The sequence below is a fragment of the Plecotus auritus genome (assembly GCF_963455305.1).
Source record: "Plecotus auritus genome assembly, chromosome: 7".
Lineage (NCBI taxonomy): Eukaryota > Metazoa > Chordata > Mammalia > Chiroptera > Vespertilionidae > Plecotus > Plecotus auritus.
In genome coordinates this window covers 70,863,005-70,881,280 of record NC_137774.1, presented here as the reverse complement: position 1 = coordinate 70,881,280, position 18,276 = coordinate 70,863,005, and the positions used below count along the sequence as shown (strand labels likewise).

At 53.2% G+C, this 18,276-nt stretch overlaps 1 protein-coding gene across 2 annotated transcripts; it reads left to right on the top strand.

Annotated features, from left to right (window-relative positions):
- The first annotated feature begins 2,151 nt into the window (after positions 1–2,151).
- Positions 2,152–13,863, top strand: ZNF598 (zinc finger protein 598, E3 ubiquitin ligase). 2 transcript variants are annotated; one of them, XM_080677768.1, is made up of 12 exons: positions 2,152–2,926; positions 7,454–7,566; positions 8,321–8,450; positions 8,829–9,040; positions 9,147–9,364; positions 9,885–9,993; positions 10,604–10,791; positions 10,929–11,004; positions 11,113–11,888; positions 12,412–12,559; positions 12,665–12,815; positions 12,916–13,863. In XM_080677768.1, exons 1-12 carry the CDS (start codon positions 2,495–2,497, stop codon positions 13,267–13,269), a joined length of 2,907 nt encoding a protein of 968 aa, XP_080533894.1. In that variant the 5' UTR covers positions 2,152–2,494; the 3' UTR covers positions 13,270–13,863. The 2 variants fall into 2 exon arrangements, with proteins under 2 accessions (XP_080533894.1, XP_080533893.1); XM_080677767.1 differs by having other exon boundaries at positions 9,885–10,002.
- Positions 13,864–18,276: the final 4,413 nt, after the last annotated feature.

Genomic DNA, 18,276 nt, shown 5'->3' with positions numbered 1-18,276 from the left:
ATACTCCATGGATGGTGGTTTGAATATCCCATTGATTGTGATCTTACTGGTTATCGAAGCACATTCTTCTGTACCTGGGAACCAGGACAGCATAATTACCCTAAATTGTCTCAGTAGCTACAGATAATGTGTTTCGGTTGATTCAGTGGTCCCGGAATCTGGACAGCACAATTCTAAATCGCCTCAGTGGCCCCAGATAATGTGTTTCTGTTGATTCAGTGATCTGCAGACCCAAAAACTATACTTAATCTTTATAGATAACTAACTTGCTCAATTTCGCTTCTGTAACTGCTTTGTGCAAACCAGGTTCCTCATTCCAAACCCAAAGATGTAATCGATACCTTTGTGATATTCTGCCTATATAAGCCAGATGTGGCAAGCATTTCAGGGCTGTGAGATTTGGAGTGCTGTTGCCCCTCGTAAGCCGCCGGCTTTGAATAAATGACTCCATAATTCGGCTTCTTGATTGAGGCGTCCTTTGTGAGATTCGGGGTACACTACAACATTTGCAGTAACAGAAGAATCTAGGAGGCTTTTGTTTTTGTATAGGGGCCTTCATTTGCCGAAGTTGAAAATAAAAATTCTTAGCAGTCTGTGGCTCAGTTGGTTGGGCGTCATCCCCTGCACCCAAAAGGTTGCAGATTTGATTCCTGGTCAGGGCACATGCCTGGATTGTGGGCCAATCTCATCCAATGCTGAGACTGGTCCTCAACGACTAGCAAATGAACTAGCTGATTATAAATTGGGAAACCCAGGCTGGTAGATTTGAGTAACTGTCAAACTCTTCAACAGATGTTGGAGGGTCCTCAGTTGCTTTTGGAAATTCTCTCACTAAGGCTCATAATTTAGCTTTAGTCCAAGGAACATATGAAGCTTGAGGTCTATTAGGATCCTCAGAAAGCTGAACTTGAAATTCAGAGAAGGCAGGCACCAGAGGTAGAGTCCCAAGCAAAGAAGCAGATAGTGGAAAGCCAGATGGCTTCCAAGGAGGATATGGAGAAGAGCCTGAGGCAAAGGAGTTGCGGTGGGGATAGGGGGTTGGACAAGAAAATGCTGGCAGTGAGGAAGCCATGTTCTCTCGCTTTGGAAGTTCAGTATCCTCAGTTAATTCTCAAACTTTATTGCACAATGAGGCAATTTCAAATTCTTGGTAACGTTTGAAGTTTCAAAATAGCATTTCATTTATTTTTGCCAATTTTAGCGCTTGGATTGTCCAATCGTTTTTAAGAAAAGTTTGAGAGTCTCAAAGATTCCCCAAAATGGCCACTGATACTCTTATTAAAAAAAAAAATGTGTCTATTGATTTTTATTTTTTTTAGAGGATATAGAGAAACATAGAAGGGCTGCCTCTTGCACGCCCCCTACTGGCTATGAGCCCGCAACCGGGCATATTCCCTGACCGGGAATCCAACCTATGACCTCTTGGTGCATGGGTGATGCTCAACCACAGAACCACAACAGCTGGGCGCCACTGATACTCTTAATTACTTTTGTACTTTTGGTCAGACAAGCCCATTTAGTTAAATATGCACATAAAGAGTGACTGAGACTTTTAAACATAATAATTTCAGGCGGAGTGCCTTTAGGAAGGGCGTTCTGAAAATATTATTTAGATAACTGACACCCCATTTTCAGAGGCTTTTCTTTAAAGCAAGGGCTCAAAATAGTTTAAAACAGCTCAAGCAACCTGCAGCCAATCTCACTTCAGAACAGCTTGATCACAGAGAGTCCTGGCCAAAGGCTTTTTAAAAAGCAAATTCTTAAGTGGAGACAGTCTGTTCTAGGAAGAAACAATCCAAGGCTGAATAACAAACAGTGCAGCCCCTAGCAGCAGTCTGATTCCCCTTAGGGAGTCTGGCCAGAGTACCCAACTAGCTCACGAACAAACGACACCTTTAGGCAAAACAAAACACTCAAAACAGTTCCAGAATAAAGCTTGAAAAGCTCCAGAACAAGAAGCAGAAGTACTGTTCTGAGAGAAGACTTACCCTTTCCAGCTCCTGAATTGGAAAGGAGACAGTGAACTCAAGACAGCTCTATGGAAGCCAGCACCTGTTTGCCCCTTAGGCCGAAGCAATCGGGGTCTCTTCTCTGGATTCCGAGAGCCCCCAAAATTCGTCGGTAAAAAAAGTCGACCAGGCATTTCATCACCAAAAAGGATTTATTCAGGAAAAAGTAAGGATTGCAACTCAAGAACTTACAGACGTGGTGAGCCACGTGCATTTTCGGCCGAAAAAGGATGGATAAAGTGCTTTAGAAAAGGGCACAGGAAGTTAAGGGGCGGGGCTGATAGGACCATAGAGCTCTGTTGTAACTCTAGAGTTCTTCCCGTAGGCCTCCCCTGATATAGGGTGTGAGAGCGCCCCCTTCACGCCTCTAAATTCTGTCTAGGTTGAGGTCTCTATCACAAATTTTGACACTGGCAACCTTATTGAATGGAGCCCCTGGGTGGAGCCCCTGGAGAGGGCGGCTGAAAAAAAAGGTGCGGGGAGAGATGAGCGGAGACCTCCGAGATGTTCGCTGGGGCAAGAGTACCCGACATCAGAAGGGCTACTCCAACCGGCTCTTCTCTGGGGCGGAAGTCGCTCCTGCACTTCCGCCAGGCTGGGCCGTTGTTGGGCGGGGCGGTGACGTAGCTCCGGAAGGGGCGGGCCCGCCAGGAGACTGGCGGCGCCGCGCCGGCCGGGAGGGGGCCGGAGCCCTTACCATGGCGGCGGGGGCAGACGCCGACAGTCGGCGCGCGGCCCTGGAGACGGTGACGGTGGCGCCCGAACGGTGCGGCGGGAGCTGTGTGCTGTGCTGCGGGGATCTGGAGGCCACGGCGCTGGGCCGCTGCGACCACCCGGTGTGCTACCGCTGCTCCACCAAGATGCGGGTGCTGTGTGAACAGCGATACTGTGCCGTGTGCCGCGAGGAGCTGCGCCAGGTGCGTCGCGGCCGCCGGACCGCGCGTTCGCGGCGCCGGGGCGGTCACGGGGGCGCGGCCGGGCGGGGCGGCACCGGGCGGCGGGCATCCGGCATCCGGAAGGAGACTTTCCTTCCTGATGTCCACCCGCCGGCCTGATGGCGCCTGTTTCCAAAAGAGAGGCCTGGCGGGCCACCCGGGGCAGTGTCCTGACCGTGCGGCCTACTGTGGGTCGTCTGGGGCCGGACGCCGAATGTGGCAGAGATGGATTGAAGAGGGAGTGGTCCCCTAACTCTCTATACCCCGGGAATTCTTGTCGGGCCATAGAAATGAGTATGGTCAGAGTAAGAACTCGACCTGCTCGTCTTTTGGAGTTTATTCCTCAGGAGTCTCCATTCTGGTGGAGGAGACAGGGCAAGTGGGCACCTCTAGAGGCAATCTGTTTTGGAAACAAAGGGTCAAACGTGGCTTTTCCAGCCTGGCTATGTTCCTGGCCCACCCCACCCCACCCCACGGTACTGAGACTGGCATTTTTCATCCATTGGGTGGAGGTAGCACTCAGACCTGCCCACCAGAGGGGAAGACAGAACCATTGAAGTCTCCTCAGGATGCTTGATGGGTGGAGATAAGAGGGGCATGAAGTTTTCCTTCTTGCCAGTTCCCACTGGGGGGCTCATTCAGCTCTCTAGTGAAGGGGGTAGTTTCTGAGTCTGTCCTGACTGGGAAGCCCTGGAAAGGTCAGAGGGCGTCAGGGAGCTCCCCCCTCCTTCCCTGCTATGCCAGCTGCTGGCTGGGAGCACCTAGCTGAGGCTCCCATGGTTTGCTGCCCTTTGAGATCTGTTTGCTTCCAGCGTTGTGAAATTTCCCTGGTTTGTTCATGGAAAGCTTGGGCTGGTGACATCTGCCAGGGACTCTGACTTTCTCTTCCTGGAAGTGAGGCAGAAACGACACTGTTGGGGGATAGGTTTCTTCTTTTTTCTTTTTTAAAGTAGTCATTTATGTTAAAGGAGCCAAGTGGATTCTGTAACTCATGAGTACTCTGTGGGCACCTACTTTGTGCCCTATCTGAAAAAGACACTTGGGGATGCTGTCAGTCTGTAATGGGGTGGACAGAGATGGACTTGGGTCTGGGAGAGATGTGGGGTGTGGACAGTGGAGGAAACTATGGGCTTACTCAGAGGGCACCTCCCAGCTTTGCCAGAGCCTGCCCTGCCAGCCAGTCTTGAGTAGCATGATGAAACTCTTCAATGACCAAGTTTCCCAGCACACCTGTAGCTTCCATCCAGGAAAGATGGTGTGAGGAGACCATGGTCATGGGCACTGCTGGTCTCATCAGAAGTGAGCTGATACCTCTGTTTGTCTACTGTAGCCAACATCTGGTCTCTCACTCCTGTGGGATCCATGCCCTCCCCAAGTGCTTTGTGACAAGGGGGTGTTGACATGAGCTGTCAGCAGGATCCAGCTGGGGTGTGGTTTGGTATCAGATGACCATGGCTGACCCTAGCCTTCTCAGGCCTGCCCCAAATTGCTCAGCAGCAGGAAGTTGTCCCCAGAAGTTTGGGGGGATGATGCTCTTCTCCATCCTGCTTCACTCCCACTCTTTTCTTAGAATATTTTAAAAGTTGATTTTTAGAGAGAGAGTAAAGGAGAGAGGGAGAAAGAGAAACATGGATCGGTTGACTCCAGTACGCACCCTGACCAGGGATTGAACCGGTGACCCCTCGGTGCACCGGATGATGCTTAACCAACTGAGCCACACCAGCCAAGCCACTCCCACTCTTGAACTTGCAGCTTTGCCCTAACCCTTCCTGTTCCCATGTTGAGCTCTACAATGTCCTCTGAATTCCTGTGTCCCGTACCAATTTGGGAATCCCACAGCAACCCCCAGCCCAGGAACCTGCCTCAGCTCTGCCCTCCCTTATGGGACTAACTCTTTGAAAAACACCTGGGAGGAAAGTGTGCCAAGATGCTATGTGAAACAGGCCAACTCTATTTGCTGGTGAATTCTTGCACCTTGACAGAGTGCTTCCCTGTGCCGGCCTGGGGGGCAGGCATGGGAAGAGCAGATGCAGCATAGTCCTGCAGCTGCTGGTCAGGCGAAGAGCCAGATCAATCTAGATTGCTGGCAGGTGCTCAGGGTGGAGGTTGAGTGCATACAGGTTAAAACTGATGTCAAGTCCCTCTGATGGCATCTTTCTCAAGGTAACTTCTTCCAAAAGATGATTCTTGCATTGCTCTCCACCTTGCCCTGATCCCCAGTGATGTCAAAGAGACTTGATGGGACTACTCTGCAAAGTGGGATGGGTCTGAGCTAGGAGGGGCCCTGTAGGCCACCTAATACAGCCCCAACCCCATTTCACAGGCAGGAAGGGGGGTGGCTAAAAGCAGGTTCTGCTGACTCAGGTCATACTTTTCTCTTTTTGGTGCTTCCTCCTCACCACCTTGGTCCTGGAGCTCCTCTAAGATTGTCATCATCTGGGCTCCTCTGGTGCCTGTACACTCTAGGTGGGACAATCCCCAGGGGCCCATACTATATTTTCTCCCTTGCTCAAGACCATTGTCACTGCCCACCTCTCACCATCTGGCGTATTCTTGCTAGTGGTCACTGCTGGCAGCACCTTTCCTCTCGTGACTCACTCTTACTAAGTGCTCACTGCGTACTGGGAGTGGGGAGCAGCAAGGCCCCATTCTCATCCCTGTGGAGTGCTCCAATGTGAGCTCTGTCACTCCCATCTCCCCCTTTCTCTCAGGTACTAGCCTGGCCATCCTGGGCCTAGCCAGGGGTGCACGTTCCTCCTTGGTCAATCACTGCTTCGCCTACCCAGGGCCTGCCCAAGATGGCCCATCCTCAGGTGTCCAGACCTGGTCTGGCCTTTGTCCTTGGACCCATGACCCCCTTCCATCACGTGATCACCATAGTGGGTAGGTCTTGGGCCACATTTGTTGGATCCCTGGTGAATTCCTGCCCATCCCTGGCCAGGCCACCATGCCCTTGTCCTTGTCCAGCCATTCAATCTTACCACTTACTCATCCTCTGCTGGGGACCAGGGATATTAGCCATACCAGGCACACTGCCATCCTCTCGTCTGCTCATTGCTGGGCTCAGTCTCTGGTGCAGGCCTTGCGGGTGGGGAAGAGTCCAGTCTCACAGTTTGGGAGGGGTAATTAGCATTTCCCCACTCCAAACCTGCCACCTTCATTCTCATAAAACCCTAGCCATGCCCACAATCACTTTCCTTTCCCAAGCCTTTTCCTATGGTTCCAGTTGCTTCTTGAGCCAACCTAGTATCTCCCTTCTGGCCTGGCTCAAATGTGCCCAGCCTGGGCTGTCTCACCAGACTACTCAGGAGAGACAGGCACCTACCCAAGCAGCCTATTGATTGGTCTTGAGACCTGTACCTCGCCTCTGTCCATGGCAAAGGTGCCTGCAGCCCAAGGAGACACCACCCACAGTAGATGGGAGCTGGTTGCTGAAAAGAGGATGCTGGAGCAGGGAGGTGTGGTGGGGCATCCCAACACTGTTTTTCTGGGGAAGGAAGTATTTCCTCTGCTAAGTCTGTTATGCTTGGGTATTTCTTAGCAGCCTCAAGGATTCTCTTGCAGGTTGCTTGCCTGGCCACCTTGCAGGCAGATGCTATGGCTCCTAAATCTGCAGCCTGTGTTGCCTCAGCCTAGCTATGGCACCTCATTTGGCGGATAGCTCCTCCAGCAGCATCCTGCCTGGCTCTCAGCCCCTGGGCCTTCAGACACTGGCGTCTGGGCTGGAAAGGTACCCTTGGGAGGACTCAGAAGGCAGGGCTTGCCATAGGAGGGAAAATCCCATGAGAAGACTCCAGCTTGAGGTCCAGGCCTGAGGATAAGCTGGGGAGAGGTGGAGGGTAACCCTTTAGCGGTAGAGCCACAACTCCTCCCTGAGGACATGGGAGCTCCGCTGAGACTAGGCTCCACTCTAGCTCAGCATGTGGCAGAGGGCAGTGCCTGGCCTTACCACACATGAGGGCCAGGGGAAGAAAGTCTGTGGGGCCCTGCTCAACCCCACACCCTCCAGAATGGGTGTGGCTGGGCCATGACTGCATCCCATGGAGGAGCCCCTCCTCTCCTGTGGCATCATGGAAACATTATGAGTGGACACAGGGTGGCTAGGCCCTGACACACAGGCACCTGACCCATCCTGGCCTGGCAGCACTTGTTATTTCCTTACCTGCTTTTGGACTCTGTCTCTCCCCATGAAAACTGTCCTGTGCTCAACCCCTGCGTGATTAAATCCCTGTCACTACCCTGGGTGTCTCTGCCTGTGGGCAGCCTCTGTCTGTCCAGGTGTAGGCTTGGTGGTGAATGAGTGAGGAGCCAGTCGCCTCCTGGTGGCGAGGCTGGGCATTTCATTTCTGACCCAGCAACCCCAAGTTCATGAACTGCAGGTGAGGAGAGGGGCCTGCCTCTCGCTTCCCAGGGGAGCCTTGAGTGCCCTTTCTTTCTTCTTAGCCTGATTGCATCCTCCAGTGGCTGTCCACTGCCTTGCTCACTAGGCCCTCTCACTTTCGGTTCTAGGTGGTCTTCGGGAAGAAGCTTCCCGCCTTTGCCACTATCCCCATCCACCAGCTACAGCATGAGAAGAAGTATGACATCTATTTTGCTGATGGGAAAGTATATGCCTTGTACAGGTGAGAAAGGAAGCATCAATTCAGGCTCCTAGGGTCTGTGGCCAGCCTGCATCTCTGGGGCACTTTATGGCAGGCATGGGCACATCTGTCACCTCCTGTGCTCCCCAAAACCCTCAGTGGGGTGGGGGCACTTGGTGCAGCATGGATGTCAAGGGCCAGGAGGCTGGGTTCCTGTCCTCCATTTCCTCTCTTGTAAGTGGAGACACAACACCCCTCCTTAGTTGGGTAGAGATGGGACAGGAGGTGAAATCAGGGAAAGTGCTCCTGGCATAGCACCCAGCACCTGCTTTCTGGAGCCTTTCAAGGTGCACAAGAGCTCCTGCAAGTCAGGCTCTTGGCCCATGGCGGGAAAACCCCACAAAGGGATATAGTTGTCATGGGGTAGTCTTAGTCTTCCAGGTGAGGGGCAGCCCCTAGCTTGGCTACAACCTGGGCTTCTGACCCCAGCCCCCTGTATGGGCTTATCTTGTTCCCCTGACACAGGGGTTATTCTCTTGGATCATTGATCTAATCCCATCTTGAGGCCTTGCTTGACTTGGGCCCTGGCAGGGAGCAGTTTCTGACCCCTTGCCCAGCACCATCTGACTCAAAGGTCAGAGCCATGGAGGGCACAGGTGGGAGTGCCTGTTCTGGCTCCTGCTCCAGGGCATCTGCAGAGGCATGGAGCCAAGGGGCTGTAAGGAGGTGCCAGTGCTTGCTCCAGATGGCAACGCTGAGTGTCTATGGGGGGCGGGGGGCTCTTGGTGTCTCCTAGGCAGCTGCTGCAACATGAGTGCCCAAGGTGCCCTCAGCTGCCACCTTTCGGCCTCTTCGGGGACCTGGAGCAGCACATGAGGAAGCAGCATGAACTCTTCTGCTGCAAGCTGTGCCTCAAACACCTCAAGGTGCGCCCTACCCTCACAGTCTCCATCTGGGGCTCTCAGGGACACAGGGAGAGCCCCAGGCAGAAGTAGATGGTGGCCAGGCTCTGTAGAGGGGATGGTATGGCGGGGCTTAGCCAAACAGCTGTGAGAGGCTGGTTGCTGTCTCTGACTCTGGACAGGCCAGACCCTGGAGTCCCCAGCATCCTCCCAGTTCTTTTGCCTCACAGAGTGCTTCCTGTGTGAGCTCAGGCTGCACACAGCCCAGGCAGGGAGGGGCTCCCAGTGACTATGTAGGCCCACCAGGCTCCTGGTAACTGGGGTAGAGCTGGCACCTCTCCATAGTTGGGCTGTGGGAAGGGCTGGGAGCCTGCACCCTGTACCCAGCCCCGTTCCTTGCAGATTTTTACATATGAGCGCAAGTGGTACTCACGCAAGGATCTGGCACGGCACCGCATGCAGGGAGACCCCGATGACACATCGCATCGTGGGCACCCGCTCTGTAAGTTCTGTGATGAGCGCTACCTAGACAACGATGAGCTGCTAAAGCACCTGCGTCGAGACCACTACTTCTGCCACTTCTGTGACTCGGATGGAGCCCAAGACTACTACAGGTGGGAGCGGGACAGCATGGGGTGGTCTCTAGGACACCTGGAGCAAGCTGGGCAGAGGCCACTGGTTGGGTGGTGGGGCTGACAGGGCTCCTGCTGACACTGTCAGCGACTATGCTTATCTGCGTGAGCACTTCCGGGAGAAGCACTTCCTGTGTGAGGAGGGCCGCTGCAGTACCGAGCAGTTCACCCATGCGTTCCGCACCGAGATCGACCTCAAGGCCCACAGGACAGCCTGCCACAGCCGGAGCCGCGCTGAGGCCCGCCAGAACCGCCAGATAGACCTGCAGTTCAGCTACACGCCACGACACTCTCGCCGGAATGAAGGTGTGCAGGGCCTCCCCACTGCAAAGCAGGGCTCACAAGGGCTCCAGCCTAGTGTTCCCAAGGCAGGGTTTACATTTTCCTGCTCTGGAGGCTTCAGACGGAGTCCTGATTCAACCTTTCATGTGTCAGTGGGGACAAGGGATTCCTGTTGAGCCTGCTTCTCTGAGCACACTATGACTACAGGGAGCTCTTTTTCCTGGCCATTTCCCCCAGCATCTTGGATCTGCTATTCTGGGGTCCCTGGGACTCTCCCCGGGTTGGAAGATTGTTGAGCACCTGCTGTGTGTGGGTCCTGTCCTGAGGCTGTGTGGTGGCAGGCCCGGACCCTTCTGCAAGCCCGCTTCTTGCTCTGACCTGGTACCCAGGCCATAGAAGCCTGGGGCTGGTGTGGAACCCTTGAGGTGTCTGAGCTTGTCCCTTGAGCTCACATACTGTGGGGACAGGGAAGCCTCTGCTATACAAGCCAGAGCACTAGCATCAGCCTGGCCTGGGCCTGTGACAAGCTATGTGCTGACCATAGGAACCGTCAGTGGCGAGGACTATGAGGAGGTGGACAGGTACAACCGCCAGGGCCGAGCAGGCCGGGCCAGTGGCCGTGGAGCCCAGCAGAGCCGCCGAGGAAGCTGGAGGTACAAGAGGTGGGAGGATTTGCATGCTGCCGACGTTCTTCTGGCACTACTGCTGCGATGGCAGAGGCCCACAGCTGGGCTAGGAACAGGCACAAGAGTCAGAGGACTCTGGCCTTCTGGCACCTGGTGTCCTGGACATGGTAATAGGATCTGCTCATGGTCTTCAGCGAGTAGATATTTTCTCTTCTTTCCTCTAGTTCCAGCCAGACACCAGGACCTGCAGGTTGGGTGGGTGAGAGGTGCCTGTGTCACTTGGAGGTTCACTGCAGCTGTGCTGTGAAACACCAGTGCCGCAGGCACATGGTCAGGCCGGGGACTGCCCTGGATGCCCTGCAGGATCCAGGCCTCTGGGGACCCCAAATGCTATCCCAGAGCACTGAGCCCAGGTGCTGCCTGTAGCCACAGCCCAAGGCTGATGGAAAAACTGCTGCTCCACAGCTCCCTCTTATGGCCAGGGAGGGTGGACCTGCACTGACTGCTGGCCTTAGGCCTACATCCTGGCACCTCCTGGTGACCAGGCTTCCTAAGGACAAGGTCCCTCCCAAGCCCCTTGCCCTGCACATCACTGTAGTCCAGGGCCTTGCCCAGTCTGAAGGCCTCCCCATCTCAGGGAAGAAGAGGACCGAGAAGTGGCAGCTGCCATCCGGGCCTCGGTGGCCACGCAGCAGCAGCAGGAGATACACAGGAGTGAGGACCGGGAGGAGGGCAACAGGCTCAAGAAGGAGGAGGCAGGGATGTGGGGAGCCGAAGAGCCCCGAGGGCCCCGGCGCCTGCTACGGACTCAGGGTGAAGGCCCAGGTGAGCTGGCCCTGCCTGCAGGCAGCTCTGCCTGTGCCAGGGAGCCACCTGGGAAGCTCCTTGGTCATCCCAGAGGGCCTGCTCCTGCCCCTTCAATATTGGTCAGCCCTGACATAGGGTCCTTTTGTGTCTTGTAGGCCCCAAGGAAGCCTCGACAAATAGCCAAGAGGCCTTCCTAGCCAACAGCTCAGCAGCAGGGGCCACACATCTGAGGTACACATGCACATGAACTGGGGCAAAAGTGTGGATCTCATAGAGGGTGGGTACGGGGCAGTCCAGGGCCTGGCAGGCCGCTGACCCCTCTCCCCTCCCTGGGCTCAGCACCCTTCCGCCCTCCACTTCGAAGCTCAAGGATGAAGATTTCCCCAGTCTCTGCACCTCTTCTTCCTCCTGCTCCACGGCAACAGCCCTGGGCCCGGTGGGGCTGGCACTGGTGTACCCTGTTCCTACCAGGGGCAGGAGCACCTTCCAGGAGGATGACTTTCCTGCCCTGGTGTCCTCCACCTCCAAACCCAGCACAGCTCCCACCAGCCTCATCTCTGCCTGGAATAGCAGTGGCAGCAAGAAGGTGGTGCAAACCACCCCAGGGGCCCAGGCTGCTGGTGGGGGCAGTCAACCCCCCAGGAAGGTTGGGAAGGGGGGTAAGGGCAACAAAAAGGGAGGGCCGCCCCCCCCAGAGGAGGAGGAAGAGGAGGATAGCCGCACTGGCCTCACTACCCAGGAGCTGCGGAGCGTGCCCACCACAGTTGCCGTCTCCTCCCTGCTAGCACTGGCCTCCACCCAGACCTTCACCAAAGTCGGCAAGAAGAAGAAGGTGGGGTCTGAGAAGCTGGGTGCCACATCACCCCTGTCACTGCCCTCTGAAAAAGATGGGCCCCCTGGGGCTGAGCAAGCCCCCCCGGCCCCCATAGGCAGAGCTGAGGGGCCAGTCGCTGTCATCGTCAATGGACACACAGAGGGGCCAGCCCCCGCTTGGAGTGTCCCCAAGGAACCCCCGGGGCTCCCACGGCCCCTGGGGCCCCTCCCCTGCCCCACGCCCCAGGAAGACTTCCCAGCGCTTGGAGGTCCCTGCCTGCCTAGGATGCCCCCTCCCCCAGGTAGGTGCACCTGGCTCAGGCCTGCTTCTGAACATCTGGGAAGGGGTTGGGGTAGTAGAGTCAGACTGGAGCCCTCTGCCTGCCCCACCCCACCCCCCAGCCCGAGGTTATATTGTACAGCTAGACACGGGGGAGAGGTAAGCCTGTGCAGAGGTTTTTCAGCTGTCTTGGAAACACAGTGTAACTCTGGATACAGATGCTCCATCTGTGATGAGCATGACCTTGGACCACCACTTAACCTCTCTGTGTCCCTTTTCTCCATGTAAAATTGAGCAATCCTAGCACCCTCTCAAGACAGGGGCAAATGAGTTAACTTAGGCCAGCATTTGCTACAAGGCAGTGCAATATGTGTGCTGGCTCTGGGCTTCATCAGGCTCTGAGCCTGCTCTTCAGGGGAAGTGTGGTCTGTGGATGGAAGCCTGACGTGGGTGAGCTGGGCAGCCTGTGGGATGCAAGGAACAAGGCCTGGCAGTTCCCGGCCAGTGAGGGTCATTACCTGGGTCTTGGTGTGCCACCCCCGCAGGCTTCAGCACTGTGGTGCTCCTGAAGGGCACTCCACCCCCACCTCCACCAGGTCTGGTGCCCCAAGTCAGCAAGCCACCTCCTGGCTTCTCTGGCCTGCCCAGCCCCCACCCAGCCTGCGTCCCCAGCACTACCACCACCACAAAAGCGTAAGTGTGGCAGGCTGCCTGGCCTCCTGCCCCTAGGGGCCAGGGGAGAGTGCCCTCACTTTCAGCAACCCCAAAGACTGAAGCCTCCCATCTCCTGACTCCTAGACCCAGGCTGACACCAGCACCCCGGGCTTACCTTGTCCCCGAGAACTTCCGGGAGAGGAACCTGCAGCTCATCCAGTCCATCAAGGACTTTCTGCAGAGTGACGAAGCCCGCTTTAGCGAGTTCAAAAGTCACTCAGGAGAATTTAGACAGGTCAGGCTGGTGGAGGGAGGCAGTGGGGGGTGGGAGTACAGCCTGCCACCTAGGGCCTAGGCCTGGGCCAGGGGTGACTGGGTCTGGCTCTCGGTGGCAGGGCGTGATCTCCGCAGCCCAGTATTATAAGAGCTGTCGGGACCTGCTTGGGGAAAACTTTCAGAAGATCTTCAATGAGCTGCTGGTGCTCCTGCCCGACACAGCCAAGCAGCAGGAGCTGCTATCTGCACACACGGACTTTCGAGGCCAGGAGAGACTGCCTGGCACCAAGGCCAAGAAGAATAAGAAGAATGCATGGCAAGCCAGCACCCAGCAGGCAGACCTGGACTGCTGTGTGTGCCCCACCTGCCAGCAGGTACTTGCAAATGGTGACTTCCGCAGCCACCAGGCTCTGCACACTGCCCGTGATGACGACTTCCCCTCCCTGCAAGCTGTTGCCAGGACCCTCACATAGCTCCCGCTATGTGGGCAGGAGCGGCCACAACCATGAGCCTCCTTTGTCCCTGCTCTTCCTCCTGGGCTGACAGACAGCCAGGAAAGGCCCTGTTGAGGCCACCTGCTCAGGCCCTTTGGTTGGCCGGCCCACCAGGGGTCACAAGGACAGCCCACTTCACATCAGCACAGTTAGGCAGGTTTCCTGCTGGGAACTGGGCAGATACCTCTGCCTCAGTGATGGGCCAGTCTTGGTTTGTATCTCATGATTTTGGAAGGTGCCAGGGGAAGAAAGGGCCAGGATGCCAGGACTTGTCCATGTTGTCAGAGGCAGTGGCCACAGTGGCCCAATCTAGGACCTTCTGAGCCTGAGGGCTGCAGCACCTTGGCCCCCAAGCCTGAAGCTGTGGGTCCACTGATGCAGGAGTAAGATTTTGAGTGTGTTATGTAAACAGTTGGCTGTTTCATGATTCAAGAGTGTTCAGGATTAAAAGACACAAAATTGTGCTACTTGAAGTTAAATCTTTCTACAAGAAGCTGAATCTGGGATCTCAAATTGCTTCTGACCTTTTATAAAACAGTTTATCTTTAAATAAATTTATTTTGCAATAATGCACATAGCTGGCATTCTGAGCTCTGCCTTCTGAGGTCACTCAGTAGTGAGGGGAACTCTGAGTCTTTACATGTTACAGCTCAGGTGGTTGGCCAATAGAAGAAGGTCTGTGGGGAGAGCTGGGCAGCTGCGCTTTCCTAACAGGAAGCAGAAGCCAACCAAGAGAGTGCAATCCTGGAGGTCTAGCACTGCCCAAGCCTTTCAGGAATAGACACAGCCACTGCTTGACAACTACACTTTGTACCCAGTAAACATATACTTCCAGGACATGGGAGGCATACAGACAAGGTTTACATGCAAAGATGGGTGGGGGGAAAAAAACAACACAGGGTGAAAGAACTACTAAAGGTGAACTTCAAGAACAATTTAGAAACGGGGAGGGGCACAACTGAAATACTGTGAGAAAGTAATTTGTGACAATTTGGGTGGGAACCAGACACATACTGAAATCTCCCTTTTCTGTCCCAAACACATAGATAGGAAAAAGTTCTAAACATTCCAATAAGGCAAAGGAAATGTCTTTAAGTGAGAAGAAATGGAGATGCCTTTCTAAAAGCACCAATAGTATGAAGGCCAAAGTCAGTGGCCTGCAGAGGAGCCAGGCCAAAGCCACATGGCTACATTACCACTGCCTGCCTGAAGCTGAGGATTGGGATGGTACTGCTTGTCCGCCCAGGGCTGGGACTGGAGCAATGTTTCTAGGTGATGGCCATGCATCAGAGGCCACCACTTCCCACCACACACAAGCCTCTCATAGTGCCCTCGTTGCAGACCTGAGTACAACCAACCCCACAGAAGAGCAATGTGGAAATTGGAATATCATGTTAACAATATTGAAAATACCTATTTTTTTACTAGTAAAATACATTTTTATTAATTTCAGAGAGGAAGAGAGATGAGAGAAACATCAACGATGAGAGAGAATCATTGATTGGCCACCTCCTGCATGCCTCCTACTGAGGATCGAACCTGCAACCCGGGCATGTGCCCTTGACTGGAATTGAACCCAGGACCCTTAAGTCCGCAGGCCGACGCTCTATCCACTAAGCCAAACCAGCTAGGGCGAAAATACCTATTCTTAGCAAAACCCATAATAATACTAGGTGACACATTAATTCTGGCTGTGAAAAGCATTCCTTTGGGCTCTTTACAAGTATTAACATATACACTAAGTGGCCAGATTATTATGGCCACCTGACGTAGCCGTACACTGCATCGTATGGGATATGGAAGCTGAAGGCCTGTTGGAACACCTTTGCTGTCTGCAGTTACCAAGATAAAATGTCTCCAATTTGCACAGGAACACAAGGATTGGACAGTTGAGCACTGGAAAAAAGTCATGTGGTCTGATGAATCACATTTCCAGTTGCATCATGCAGATGGCAGCGTGAGAATTTTGTGGAAACAGCATGAAAGCATGCACTCCACATGCATGAGTACAACCCTTCAAGCTGGTGGGGGCAGTGTTATGGTTTGGGGCATGTTTTCCTGGCATGATTTGGGCCCTTTAATTCATGTGGAACAACGTCTGAATAGCACAACATACCTAAGTATCGTTGCTGATCAAGTTCATCCTATCATGTTGATGGCGTATCCCAATGGAGATGGCTTCTTCCAACAAGACAATGCGCTATTGCCAAAACCAGTTTGGCTCAGTGGATAGAGCGTCAGCCTGCGGACTGCGGGGTCCCAGGTTCGATTCCGGTCAAGGGCATGTAACTTGGTTGCGGGCACATCCCCAGTGGGAGGTGTGCAGGAGGCAGCTGATCGATGTTTCCCTCTCATCGATATTTCTGACTATCCCTCTTCCTTCCTCTCTGTAAAAAATCAATAAAATATATATTTTTTTAAAAAATTAAAAAAAAAAAAAAGAATGCGCCATGCCATGGTGCTCGCATTGTGCAGGAGTGGTTTCAAGAACATGAGGGAGACTTGACTTTGCTTAGGTGGCCCCCACAATCACCAGATCTCAATCCAATTGAGCATTTGTGGGACGAAGTTAAAAGCCATCAGGCAGCTGGTTCCACAACCATCAAATCTCAAAGAACTGGACAGTGCTATTCATCAGGCATGGTGTCAGATTCCTCGCATCACCTTTCAACATCTCGTGGAGTCAATGCCAAGAAGAATCGCCGTGATGGGGTGGTCATAATAATCTGGCCACTCAGTGTATTTACACATGTTATCATCGCACCCTATGTGAGAGGAACTATTATCCTTTTACAGAGGAGACTCCAAGGCACAGACAAATTAAGAGACTCGCCCAAGATGACCAAGCTGGAATGTGGCAAAGCCAGCATTCCAGCTCCAGAGATGGATCTTAACTGCTTCACTTAACCAGGAGGTTACTAACCAATAAGAAATCTTAGAAATGAAAAACTGACATAAAAATAGGTTCAAAAGTAAACAAGACTGCCTAGCTAGCCGAAACCGGTTTGGCTCAGTGGATAGAGCGTCGGCCTGCGGACTGAAGGGTCCCAGGTTCAATTCCGGTCAAGGGCACGTACCTTGGTTGCGGGCACATCCCCAGTAGGAGGTGTGTAGGAGGCAGCTGGTCGATGTTTCTCATCGATGTTTCTAACTCTCTATCCTTCTCTCTTCCTCTCTGTAAAAAAATCAATAAAATATATTAAAAAAAAAAAAAAAAAAAGACTGCCTAGCTAGTGTGGCTTGGTGGTTGAGCATCAACCTATGAACCAGGAGGTCATGGTTCAATTCCCAGTCAGTGAACAAGCCCAGGTTGTAGGCTTGATCCCCAGTAGGGGATGTGCAGGAGACAGCAGATCAATGATTCTCTCTAACCACGGTGTTTCTATCTCCCTCTCCTTTCCTCTCTGAAATCAATAAAAAATATATATTTTTTTAAAAAGTTAATAAGACCAAGCTGGGGAAACCTCCAAAGAACAATTGGTCATGCAATGTGGCTCTGGAAGCTGCATGATACACCTGATGGGTCCCAGGAGCAGAAGGTGGTGAGAAAGGGCCATTGGAGAATCATGACTTTTTCCCATGCATTGAAGAAATATAAAAATACAAACAAGCACTAAGGATAATGTTTTCAAGCCATGTCTTAAAAAAATGTTTAAAGACACAACTTAGAGCCCTAACTGGTTTGGCTCAGTGGATAGAGCGTCGGCCTGGGGACTGAAGGGTCCCAGGTTCGATTCCAGTCAAGGGCATGTACCTTGGTTGCGGGCACATCCCCAATAGGGGGTGTGCAGGAGGCAGCTGATCAATGTTTCTCATCGATGTTTCTAACTCTCTATCCCTTTCCCTTCCTCTCTGTAAAAAAAATCAATAAAATATATTTTAAAAAAAATAGACACAACTTAGAAAAATATTTACTAAAGTAACATAACCTACAAAGGAATGCAAATTGTACTGTTATCACTGCTCTCAGCAGCATAAGATCCTAAAAATTACTAGAGAAATACCTTTAAAGTTCTAAGGAAAATGACAATACTTATATACCCAGTAAAACTATCAAGAACATGGGGCTGGCCAGTGTGGCCCAATGGTCGAGCATTGACCCATGCACCAAGAGGTCCCCAGTTCAATTCCAGGTCAGGACACATGCCTGAGTTTTGGGCTTGGTCCTCAGTAGGGGGTGTGCAGGAGGCAGACAATGGATGTTTTTCTCATCCATGTTTCTATCACTCCCTCTTTCTCTAAAAGCAATAAAAACATAAAACAAAATATGGGAATAATATAAAGATTCAAAGTTGGCATCATCCTCTGATGAAAGATATTCTAAAGATATACTACCACAAGAAATATTTAGTACTACTGCTAGTATCATCATCATATATAATAAAAGGCTGACCTGCCCCTGTGCCCCATGCAGCCTCGCAGCCCACAGTACCTTTCAAGGTGCACGAATTCATGCACTGGGCCCCTAGTCCTATATAATAAAGAGGTAATATGTAAATTAACCATCACTCCAACAAACAAGATGGCCGCCCCCATGTGGTCAAAGATGGTCAGTAGGGGAGGGCAGTTGTGGGCAATCAGTCCAACAGGGGAGGGCAGTTGGGAGGGACCAGGCTTGCAAGGGAGGGCAGTTGGGGGCGATCAGGCCTGCAGGGGAGGGCAGTTAGGGGTGACCGGGCCAGCAGGGGAGGGCAGCTGGGGGCAACCAGGCCTGCAGGGGAGGGCATTTGGGGGAGACCAGGCCTGCAGGGGAGGGCAGTTGGGGGGACCAGGCCTGCAAGGAATGGCAGTTAGGGGCGACCAGGCTGGCAAGAGAGGGCAGTTAGAGGTGACTGGACCAGCAGGAGAGGGCAGTTGGGGGGGACCAGGCCTGCAGGGAGGGCAGTTGGGGGGGACCAGGCCTGCAGGGGAGGGCAGTTGGGGGCTATGAGGCTGGCAGGGGAGCGGTTAGGTGGCGATCAAGCTGGTAGGCAGGCAAGTGGTTAG

Excerpts from the sequence above, each read along its gene's own strand:
- ZNF598 (XM_080677767.1), top strand. The coding sequence starts at position 2,495 with ATGAGCGGAGACCTCCGAGATGTTCGCTGGGGCAAGAGTACCCGACAT. Across the intron at positions 10,003-10,603 it reads GGAAGCTGGAGGTACAAGAG|GGAAGAAGAGGACCGAGAAG; the intron begins GTGGGAGGATTT and ends TCCCCATCTCAG. Across the intron at positions 11,889-12,411 it reads TAGGATGCCCCCTCCCCCAG|GCTTCAGCACTGTGGTGCTC; the intron begins GTAGGTGCACCT and ends CCACCCCCGCAG.